Raw genomic sequence first — 12,472 nt, forward strand, 5'->3', positions numbered from 1 at the left:
TGAGATTATTAACAACATAAAATATAATCTACTTACAATATAAACTTTTGTTTTGTCATGATGGCTCACTTTTATTTTTTCTCTTTTTATTTTTGATGTCATATTTTACTTCCCTTATGCAGCTTCTCTTGTTAAATGAAAACAGTATGTTCTGTCAAGTGACATTAAAAACACACTAAAATATATAAATTAATGAGTATTACTGTCCGTCACAATTAAAAAACATTCTTCATCTCCTCTTCCATTCTTGGATCTTTAAAAAGTGTTGTCCTGGAGTAAAGCCTATAATGACCATAAGTTGAAATTAAGTTTAATGAGTTTCACATTGTTTTTAATTAATATTGTGTGTTTAGTATTTAAGCTGGTAGACATGGCTGCTGCCTGTGCTGTGACCCGCAGTCCACTCACAAGTAAAACAGCAGACGTTAATGAGCATGAGTACAAAAGGCTGTTAAACACACACGTTAACATGGAACTCACAATGCACGCACACACACACACACACACACACACACACACACACACACACACACACACACACACACACAAATGAATGCACAGACGCACGAACACACACTCGTGCCTCCTGTTTCCCATGGCTAGTTTAGCTGTCTTTACATGTGGGGCACGTTTGCTAACATTTCTTAAGGCTTGGCTTCATTAATGCAGACGATTAGCATCCTGTGAATTAATTAGTGTCAGTGCCCTTCAAAATGCTAATGCTAGCATTCTGTTGTCTTGAAGAGCAGTTAGAGAGTCTGGGCAATGATGCAAAGTTCTTATTTAGGCGTCAGCTGTTTCAATTTAAAACAGTTAAAAGAATCACTATTTCAAATGCGAGTTTTCTCAACAGCGAGGTTAGATCTATCTGGATTTTTTGCTTCAGAAAGACAATATACAGACTGACCAGGTTTTTAGGTCTCCCTGTTCCTCTCGTGTATGTAAAGGTGAGTGGACAAAACATTGAAAACACCATTCGTTATAATGCAGTCCAATTCAACACCACCATTAACTCAAAAATGACCAGAGAATTGGATCTAGAGCTGAAACCATTAGTTGATTTATGGATTATTTGATCCAGAGAAAATGAACTAGAAAACAATTTCATAATTGATTAATCATTTAAGCAAAAAACATGAAACATTCACTGGTCGCAGCTTCTCAGATATGAGGATTTTCAACTTTTCTCTGTATCTTTGTAAGATAAACTTAACTGATTTTAGTTGACAATCAGACAAAATGAGCAATGTGGAGATGTCATGGTAGGACTCTTCCCCCCCCCCAGTATTTTGAATATTTAATAGAAATATAATTTAAAGATCGACTGACATTAACTGATTGATAAAGAAAATACCAAATTGATTAAAATGAATTGTTAGTTGGCCTAGTAGGTTCAACACTCTTCCTTATTTGAACATTATAAGATTCACAATGTTATACAGGTGTACATCATGAGTCACTTTACTTGTGATGCTTTTAAAAAGAGATGCACCAACGTATAATCTCTCTCTCGCTCTCTCTCTCTCTCTCTCTCTCTCTCTCTCTCTCTCTCTCTGCCAGGCCTGTTAACCCATCGAGGACCAATCTTAAGGCGCAACCAGCCAGCTTTCTCAACTTTCAGTCAGCAACATTTTACAGAAACATTTATAGACAGACCAACAGACATGCATGCACACACACACACACACACACACACACACACACACAAATAGCAGACTCCCGAGATTGATTGTCACTTACAGCCCACAAGAAAACATGTCAATATTTTGTGCATGTGACAGTATGTGAGTGAGCATACATTTATATACCTTATAGTGTATGTGTAGTGTTTGAGTGTAGAGCTGAATTTTGTTAGTTGAATCAGATTTGGCTGTTTAACATGAAGATTTGACTATTAGTTGTCTTTTTTTTTCAGTTCAGCACTACGCTAAATTCCTACATCAGCCTACATGAGTGTCATATTTTGATGTCAGTTTTCAGTGGACAGCAGTAGAGGAGGTTGTAACACCGTTCGCTGACAGTCATTGACGGAGCAGACATTGTGGAAGCAGGCAGCACACTGGAGTCATGCAGCCCTCTGTTTCACCGTTCTCCACTTCCATCACAGTTAGTTTTGTGGTTTGTGGTCATTTCAAAAGTTGGTTTGTAAAGTTTACATTCTGCCATGCTGTTGCTCCTGTAATTCTCTGTGTAGTGATGCAGCAAAAAAACAGAAGTGCAGCGATTTGACTGACAAAACGCTCGTCGACTCGGGTCTGAATTGAATCATCGATTTTTCCGTGTGTGCTTATGTGTGTCAGAACGATGAAATAGGCATATTCGAGAAAAAGAGTGAGCATATTTGTGTGTGCAAATGTGTAGATGCATGTGTGTTTATGGTGGCAGAACCTGAACAAAAGGCCCCTCCCTCCCTATTCAAAGCTCTCCGATTTAAACACATTGTATTGACAGCTCCCCCCTTGTAATTAAAGAGTACTGAAGAGCTGGCTGGCTTCCAAGACAAAGTTCAAAAGACGGGTCATGGGAGGAAGAAGGCGCAAGTGTGTGTGTGTGTGTGAGCGAGAAATAGAGTGTGTGTGTGTGTGTGTGTGTGTGTGTGTGTGTGTGCGCGCGTGTGTCAGTCAGCTGTCGATGCAGCTGGACACATCAGAGAGGGGGCTTTATCGACAGACTTTGGGTTCTAATGATTTCACCTTATTTAACAGGCATCTGAAGAGACGACTATGCTAATTGTAAAAGGGATCGCCACTTTGTTTGGGGGTAGGAGGTGAGCTTCAGGTTGAGTGTGTGTTTGTGTGGTACCTTTGTGTCAAATAACTGTAGGCATGTGTGACTATTAAGAGTATGACGAGACAACTGTGTGTGGCTTCAACAGTGAAAGTGGGATGTTTGACAACTGCAGAAAAAATGTCTCAGGGTGTGAAAGTATGTGTTATATGTCACAGCTGTGTGTGTGTGTGTTTGGATGTGGAGTATTGAAATGAGTCCTTTGATGGTTCAGTTTAAATGAGTCCCATGAGACTGGAGATTCCTAGGATTAGCTCTTTCTCTACCAGGCGTGTGGCCACAAACACACACAGACAAAAGACAAAACATACAGACAGAAGCATCAGCCGAGAGTAAAGAATTTCAAACCTGAATTAGCCAAAGCAATGGCCTTGAGAGTGACAAATTCTTCCTTCTCTAGTTTCATAGTCTTGTATTTCTTAACCAGCTGTAGGATGGCATTGTTCAGGTCCAGAAGTCCAGCTAGCTTCGACTGGTCCTCATCCATTATGTAGTCCTCGGCATACACCAACTAAGGAGAGACACAGGGAGGTGGAGAGGTTGCAAATAAACACGTGTATCTATTTCATGAGAGCGGAAAACAAACATAAAGCTAACTACAACAACACTAACCTTGTCTTCAAAGGACAGTGAGCGGTACACAACGCGTAGGATCAAGATCTCCATCCATGCACTTTGCAGTAGACTCATCTGGTCTGCCAAAGACAGCGTAGAGAAACCTGTGGATAATTGAGACAGGAGAAAAGCAATAGAGGATTGTTTATTTAAAATGTTAGCTCAAAACAGTTAGCGACAGAGTTAAGCAGTCATTAAAAAAAATAAATAAATGTAACAAAGGGAACAAAGGGAATAACACGGAGAGAATTAGGCTTGTTTTGAAGCCAGTGCGAGGGTCAAGATCAGCTCTCCCTCTTCCTTCCCTGCCCACCCTTCATCCATCCAGTTGACCAGAGTCCTCCTCCTCCTCCTCCTCTTCCTCTCTCCCCTATGCCCAGGGCTGTTCTCTGGGGAAAGGCAGGCCTTATCTCCCCCTGACACAACCTCCATGGATCAATGCTGGCCATCGCTGCTACACCGCTCATGCACACACGCACACACACACACACACACACACACACACACACACACACACTAATTGCCACTGTGGCTTCAAAACTCCTGCTTTCTCTGGTGTCAATCCATGTCTTTCTATTTGCCTATGTCTATATCTGTCCGTCTCTCCAATCACAATCCATGCCTTTTTATCTGTCAGTGTCTGTCTACGACTGACCACGTGTGTGCCTGATTCTGGCTTCACCTTTTTTCCACCCATCTTGATACAGCTCGGCCTGGACATCCTGTATGTTTTGGTCTGAACATCTCTCTTTTTTTTTTTTTAACCATAATTTTTTCATCTTTCAATTACTTTCTTACTTAAGTGCAGCAGATTTGCTGGTTGTCTCTCCCTCTCTGTCTGTCTTTCTGTCTGTCTCTTTAATGGAACACCTGCCCACTCACACCTTTTCTCACAGCTGTCCTCTCCTCACACACCTGTCCATTCACACCTGCCTCTCTGCCTATGTGTGTGCGTTTGTGTGTGCAAGCCTTCATAGGCAAAGGCAAAGACAGTGGCCCATGTGAGCACACCTGTCAGACCTCACTGCAGCCCTCCAGTGTGTGTGTTTGTGTGTGTGTGTGAGAGAAGCATCCTGCCAGGAGAAGCAGGCAGATGAGGAGGAAGATATTTCTTCAACAACATCTGCTGCAGTGTGCCTCCTCGTGAGATGGTAGGTGTGTGACAGTGTGTGTGTGCGTGTGTTGGTGTCTGTTTGTGTGTATGCATCTGCGTTTGGGTCTCTTATCTCACAGTGTGTTGATGGGTAATGGCAGGCGTCTCATTATGTCCAGGTTGCAGGCTATTGTGGTTTGTAATGTGTTCTAATTCACTCTATCTACCACTGTTAACATCTGCAACACACACTGACACACACACACATACACACACACTAACACACACATATATGCAGTAGATAGACGGTGGTGCACACACACACATACAGTATCACATATACATAGACATAAATGCATAGGAACACGCTGGAATGAATCCAAATCTGTATGATTGATACACACAAACACGGCACAGTGAAGGGAGCAGTATCGTTGCCAACTGGCAGTGTCTTCTTCTACTTAATGAAATCATCAGAAGGGATTAGAGGTGAATTTCTTAAGGGGGGCTTCATGCACACGCAGACACATACACACATAACTCCCTCCACACACGCATACACACACATCTCAGATGTCTTCAGGGGGTCCTTCGCCACTCATCGTGGGCAGGGGAAATAAGCACAGGCATTGCTAAAATTAACACATACACTTATTGAATCTATTCAAACCCCGGGGTCAAGTGAAGAGAAGAAGACATGAGTGAGGGGTTAATATCATTTAATGGTGTCACTGGTTGTGTGCTTTAACTATGTGTGTGTGTGTCTCTTTTCAGAGCTCTGGCAATGGGAACAACGAGAAGGGTTCAATCAATTCGAGCACATCCCTCTGGTGGAATTTGATCCAGGGGACAGTGGGGGCACACATGGTTCAAGAAGTGGGTGCGAACACACACACACACACACACACACACACACATGCATTATAGGTTAATAATGGGGCTTGCACATACCTCCCATCAAAGACCATCTCCCTCCCAATTACACGTGACACACACACACACACACACACATGCACACACACAGTAAACAGGAATAATTAAAACCCCTGTGATTAATTTATTGAGCTGAAAGTGCAGCTTTTCTTATTGAGGTACATCAATGATTTTTATCAGGATGTGGTTTGTGTGTGTGCGTGTGTGTGTGTGTATGTGTGTAAAAATACTTATTTTGTGTATTCTGAACTCCCACACAGCTATGCACAATTATACTGTGAGCGTGCTGGCTTGTTGTTCCATCAGTATGTTTCTATGCATACATTCCCATACATATGTTTCCATGAGTCTGTGCATGTGCATCTCCATCTGTGTGTATTTTTGTGTGTTGTGTGTGTGTGCCACCCCGACCCCCCTCCCTTCCCCACCAGTCTGTCTGCGCTGTTCAGCCATCCAATGCCTCTTATCTGTCTGATTAATAGGCGGCCAGCTTCAGGACAAATTAATTAACAGATAACGCCATCTCTCCCTTCTTCCCTTCCTCCCTTCCTCCCCTCCTTCTCATGAAGCGATCGATACAGCAGAAGAAAAGAAACATCAATGGGAATTTAGTGCTGATGATGGAGAGAGAGAGGTATTGATGGAGAGAGAGAGAGAGAGAGAGAGAGAGAGAGAGAGAGAGAGAGAGAGAGAGAGCACGAGAAAGAGTGAGGTGGAGGAGAGAAGAAAGTAAAAGGGGGGAGAGGTGTTAGAAGTAGAGATGGTGGTGGTGGTGGGAGGGGTGGAGACCTTTCTTTCATACCTGTGATTCACTTAACAAAAGAAGGTTCCTTATTTGGCTCTAATTACATTTCCTTTCTGCCCATTGTTGATAAGATCATACTATGTGTGGGAGTTTGTGGATGTGTGGATGCGGCCTTCGTGCTGTTTGCTTTACTTTCCTTTAATATAACATACACAAACTTTAAAGTAGAGAAAATGACTAAAGGGCACCACCTGTAAGTTGAGCCATGTGTCCACCATTATAAGCAGTCTATAACTTAATTTCTATATGACCACTGTGTGAACAAGATGAGTTTCATTAAGAGAGAGAGTCTCTCTCCTCTTCTGTGTGCTCCTGTTCAAAAAACTAAACGTGCACAACAAATTTGCAACTGCAAAGCCATGTTACAGCAACATAACGCTGCTCATATTAATCTTTTATTCATGTAATAAGAAAATAATAAATACTGAATGTATCTATATAATGTTCAGTGTTATACATTTGTTTTCTCAACAATATCTGCTTGTGGCAACCAAAGAACGATCCAGCACTATCAGTTAAGTTTAGGTAACTCAAAGCAGAATTAACATCAAGACATAAACCTGTGTCAAAGTTTTGCTTTTTGTAAAATTTTTCTAAGCTGAATCCTTTACCACTGGAAATAATGCAGGCAACATTTATGTTTCCCTCTAAGATCATAAAGTGATCATAATGAGTGGGATAAGTTAAGGGGTGTGTGAGATCAAGTTAATGACAAATCATGTTTTTGGTTGGATATGTGTGTATACTTTTATTTGGGTGTTTGCTGAAATACACTGTCCATAAAGCTGGAATCGTTTTGTTTTCAGACACATTCCTCTTTTTATTCCTATTTACACACATCAGGTTAATCGTGGTTTAATTTTCCCTGTGATATGTTTGGAAGAGACTGATCAATAAAGTTTTGATAAGATACACTTTATCAAGAATAAATCACATTGTCACAAGAGGTTAAACTATTTTATTCCATTATTTTATGGACAACAGTTTATTAGGAAACTGTTTTATATTTATGAAGGTACATAGAGAGAGAGAATGTGCGTAGGTACGTGTGTGCATGTGCCATACATTGGTCTGACAGAAAGAGGCTGCAGTGCAGTCATGCAGACTTAACCTCTACTGCCTGCTCTTGCGCTCTCTTTCTTTTTTCTCTTCCCTTTGCTCTATCAGACACACACATAAAGACAAACACACACACAAACACACGTCGATTCCCCAGCCACCCTGCGGCCTGTTTGTCTGCCAAATGAGTCCTGACTGCACGTTTACACCCGAGACCGCACAACAGTCTGGCACAGACACACACACAAACAGGATAGCCCTCTCTCACGCCCCAGTTGCTACACAGACACACACAAACACACATATCCAGGAGGCCTATATTTGTTTTCTTGTGGTTACAGGGCAAATGGGAACCAGTAAGAACTGATTGTGATGCTTATGAGTACCAGCGCGCTTGTGTGCGCACAGTTTGTGGCATCTCTGAAGCTATTTGTATGTGCAAGTCTGTGTGTGTTTGAATGACAGTGTGTGAGTAATAATGATGTAAATCTGTAATAACTAAGGCATCAAAGAAGGCTATTCTGCCCGTGTGTGTTAATGTGACAAGTGTGAAACTGGTTGCAATGCTGATCTGGTTCCAGTTATTAACACATGACTAGTCTTTATATACTGTCACTGCAGTGGAAAAGAGGACTTTGGCATATATTTAAATTGTATTGTAGAGCCCCTTGAAATACCATATTTTATTTCAGGGTTATGCTGGTCCTTGTTGTGTATCTTAAGCTTGAATGTAGAATTTAAAAGGAATAACAAATACCTCCAGGTAATGAAAAAGTTGTCCACGACAACACCATTTTAATTATTGGCTCAATATGTTTTTGTTTTTTTTTAAATCAAACTGATGGCTCAAAAACAAGGCGCACAAGGAGTGTGTCCTGGTGAGAATGTGTGTGTACATAGTCAGGGTGCTGCCAAAACAGAAGCAGGTCAATTCAATGTTGCTGGACTACATTTGATCTTGATGAGCCAACAACCAACTTAACCCCCAGTGTGAGACTGGAGCTTGGACAGAAAAGGCCAATAGTGTCTGGGCAGTCGGTCTTGCATTGCCTGTCATTTAAATGTGTTAAGACACGCTTTTTAATCAAACACATTTCAACTTTTGTTTTCTTTTACCGTTTGTGTCAAGCTGAGTATCTGAATAGATATAGGTTACAAATATTTCAATATACATATGGTGGTCCATCTTGCACTCTTTGAGCACCTGCTTGCTCTGTTACCAGAGACACTGTGCTCTGTCCTATTTGATCATGGCCCCAAGACACATTTAACAGGAAACTTCTCAGTCTGTCTCAACAATTTAACAACAAAGGTTCTCACACGTATCAAGACTCATCCGTCCTGAAGACGTAAAAATTCACACATTGTCATAGAAGTGTAACACAATACAACATAGCTGAATTCACACTAAGCACAGTTATGAGAGCTGAATGTGAACTGCAACTAAGAGTAAATGAGTAAATGTCTTTTCTCTGTAGTTATACAAAACCCAGCAATAGTCACTGAATCTTTTTTGTTAGGAGGCATTTAAAAAGAGGTACTAAGAATTAAACAGCATCTCATTGCTCATAAAATAGTGGAATAGTGCACTGTCTATGTGCAGCATGTACACGTATTGTACTCTGCAGGGGACAGATTTAAGTCTACTGGCCCACTGAGATAGAGATTGCATTAGAACACGTGAAGTTTCCAACAGTTACCGGCGCATCGCTGCCCTGCATGTGTGTCTGTTTGTTCTGTATGCACATTGTGCTACGTGGCTCCAGTACTTTCTCTCATACCACTTTCTGTATGTTTGTGTTTAAATTTGTGCATTTGTTGCATGCTGTGCAATGCAAGTGCTCCCTTGTGATGCTTTGAGAGTGTGGGTGTGTGTGTGTGCACACCTCAAACTGTTTTGTGCCATACGGCCAGACGCCGGCCCAAATGAACACGGACCCCCTGTGATGGCTTTGGCCAAGCTGAAACAACACACACAAGATATACACACACAACAAGCATGTTGGCAAATGCTGTCACACACACACACACACACACACACACACACACACACACACACACACACACACACACACACACATTCACCAGCTGACCCAATTACACAGAGATGCGCAACGAAATGGAAACAAATCTACCCAGAGAACCAGCTAATTTAGAGGGGCTTAAAGACGCACTCACACACACCCACTTACACACTTACATACATGTGTATCCTGTAGTCACTGAGATTTCATGTGTCTAGTGGAGTTGATACTATATGAAAGTGCAAATTAAGTTTTATCATTTATTGAAAGAAAAATCAGTGTAGGTGTGTGTAAAGGGATGAAGGGAATATTAATATAAAATCTCCTCCCTTTTGCTTCATTCCTCATCATTTGAAATGTTTCAAACAAACTGAACTGGGGGCAAGAGAAAGACATTTAAATTTAAATTATTTGAACAGCAAGTCTCTACACACTGTGGACACTGAAGCCAATATGATTAATAATTAAGATTAGGTTTAGGTGTTGATGGTTAAACTTAGATTATTGTAACTAGCAGGCTGGTCTGCATTTGAGTACAGCACCACCTTAACCTTCATCCGCTCTCATATTGTTGGCTAAAATATCTTTTCTCTACCCTTCCACCCTCCCTCCTCTCCTTCCCCCCCACATTCCCCCTTTTTCTCTGTGAGGCCTCGGGGAGAGTAGAGCAGTCATAGGGTTGCAGTAGCCTCTAATCAGTGTGAACAGCCAGCTAATTAACAAACCCTCAGCCCTGGCTGACTGTTAATTGCATACATTAGACACCATCAGCAGCACTGCAAGATTAACACTTAAAATCTTCTCATTGCTGTAGTGGAGATGAGTGTGCTGCGTGTGTGTCAATGTGTGTGCGTGAAAGAGAGTCAGGGCTGAGGTGGAGAGGAGGGTTGTGTGCTGTATTCTCTGTGCGCACGTGTGGCGTGTGCTGCCTCTGTGGTTGCGGGTGCTAATATTTAACACTTAATTAGAGCCAAAATGGAGACATGGCAACACAGAGATGGTTAGCGAGTGTTATGGCTGTTGCTGTGGCTGGGGTTGCTTAGGTGGGGGCACCCGGTCGTTGAGGGCAACCCCACGTCTCTGTGGAGACGACAGATGGAGTGACATTAAGAGCATTGCAGTGGAGGCATTTCAAATAATAAAATATCAATATTTACATTTTAATTACCCACTTCTAGCTCCACCAGGGCCGTGTCAAGGAGTGTGTGGGTGAGTGTGTGTGTGGGCATGTGCCAAAGCGAGCTCCACTGGGGCCGTGTCTTCTTGACTCTATATAGAGTCATGAGTGCTGCTCAAGTGACAAAAGTCTGCTCTGCATGAGAATGTCTTAATGAAATAAACATTGTGGAAAATATTCATTTTCTGGTTACGAACATCATTGTTTGTATCTTTCTTTTTTACTTTTTTCTTACTCCACCCATCTTCTCTCATCTCTCTCTTCCCGTATCCTGTCTCACACAATGCTGATGCAGTCAGGTGTGACCACTCTGTGTGTGTGTATGCACACACATCTGTCAGAGGAATGAACTATGTGTGCACAAAACTGAGAAGCTTGCATACCAACTGTCTCACAGTTTTGAAGAGTTGTGAAGAAAGGTTATTTGAAATCGTTGTTTTATTTTGATGAGGTTTCTGTTACCTGAAGCCGAAAGTGTCATTAGAAAAGCATACTAAGACACTGATTGGACCTTACATCAAAATTCATACTCCAGGGAAAGTCAACCCATGTCGAACATGTTGTAGAAACTCAAAGAATGAGTTTCAATATCAGCACGTATCCACAATTCTTTCTATCTATCTATCTATCTATCTATCTATCTATCTATCTATCTATCTATCTATCTATCTATCTATCTATCTATCTATCTATCTATCTATCTAGTTAGTCTGTAATTAATTCATTCTCCCAGCTTGTTCAATTAACTGGGTTGTGACAGTCTATTGATCTCTTGATCTCTTGGCGGATTAACTTTTCAGAACAATATCCTTCCATAACATATTCTACTGCAAAGACAAAATCTATAGTGTCAGCAAATGGGCTGCTCTGCTGTTTAAGCCATTGGGCACTTTGGTTTTCAAAGATGATGAAGATACCAAAGTATACATGGAATGGGCAAAAACATGCCATCAAGAGGTAAATTGTGGACTGCGGACAGATATTTTTTTACGCCACTATTGATGTATGAATAGAAACTTGCTGATTGTGGCTTTAAAACAAAACCTAATGGTCCCTGCCCAGGCCCGGTGTCTGTATATGAGATTATGAGGCTGTGTTGATTCTATCTTCCTAATCCCCCGTAGCTTTCCATAGAGAGAAGACCGCAGAAACTCCGCAGGGATTAATTTACCATTCACAGATTAGAGATATGGTCTCCAATATCATCATCCAGGACAAGCATTGAGAGGAAGGGCTCAACAATGGAGCAATGAGGAGAGAGAGAACAGAGAGGATGAGAGACGCATACACACACACTGAAAGAAAGACAGAGATGAAAACGAATGCACACAGGGAGACAGCGTTCTTCCCTACAGCATCATGCCTTAATGTCCTAGCTTGAAGACAAGAACATTAGACCTCATTCCACCTCCTCATCTGGGCCTGAAAAAGCCTGGGCTGAAAATCTTAATTAATTGTCCAATAGTGCTGCAGGGTCATTATGCATTGCAATAAAGAAGCGTGTAATTATGAGATTTAACAGCCATTACCAAGGCCAGGAACTCATATGTCATCATCAGCAACCAAGCCAATGGTTTGGTACGGCTGTGTGTGTGGCTTGATGGACAGCACACACACACACATGCACAATGCACACACTCACATATGTACATGTTGTTCATTCAGGTATATAGTGTTTAGATATATTAGAAATGTGTCTGCTTTTGTACAGGCAAACAAACAGTTGTAGGTATATAGATGGGCAAGCAGACTAATAAGAGAACACAAACTGAAAATTCATAAAGGCGAGAGCACACACACACACACACACACACACACACACACACACACACACACACACACACACACACACACACACCCATCAGTCTGACCCAGACAATAAGGCAGCCAGCTGTGATAGCAGCCTGCAGATGAAACATCCCATCAAGATTAAATAGACACAAAAATACACACATTATTACTGCTGCCCATGTGTTTTG

At 41.6% G+C, this 12,472-nt stretch overlaps 1 protein-coding gene across 8 annotated transcripts in view; it reads right to left on the reverse strand.

Annotated features, from left to right (window-relative positions):
- Positions 1-12,472, reverse strand: part of esrrga (estrogen-related receptor gamma a) — a 138,312-nt gene that overhangs the window by 7,327 nt on the left and 118,513 nt on the right. For all 8 annotated transcript variants that reach the window (XM_019262433.2, XM_027281646.1, XM_027281643.1 and 5 more), the window contains 2 exons: positions 3,400-3,506; positions 3,136-3,298 (listed from right to left, as the gene is read on the reverse strand). In XM_019262433.2, the coding sequence (XP_019117978.2) occupies positions 3,136-3,298; positions 3,400-3,506 (270 nt within the window). The remainder of the gene's footprint in view (positions 1-3,135; positions 3,299-3,399; positions 3,507-12,472) is intronic.

The sequence above is a fragment of the Larimichthys crocea genome, chromosome VIII (assembly GCF_000972845.2).
Source record: "Larimichthys crocea isolate SSNF chromosome VIII, L_crocea_2.0, whole genome shotgun sequence".
NCBI lineage: Eukaryota > Metazoa > Chordata > Actinopteri > Sciaenidae > Larimichthys > Larimichthys crocea.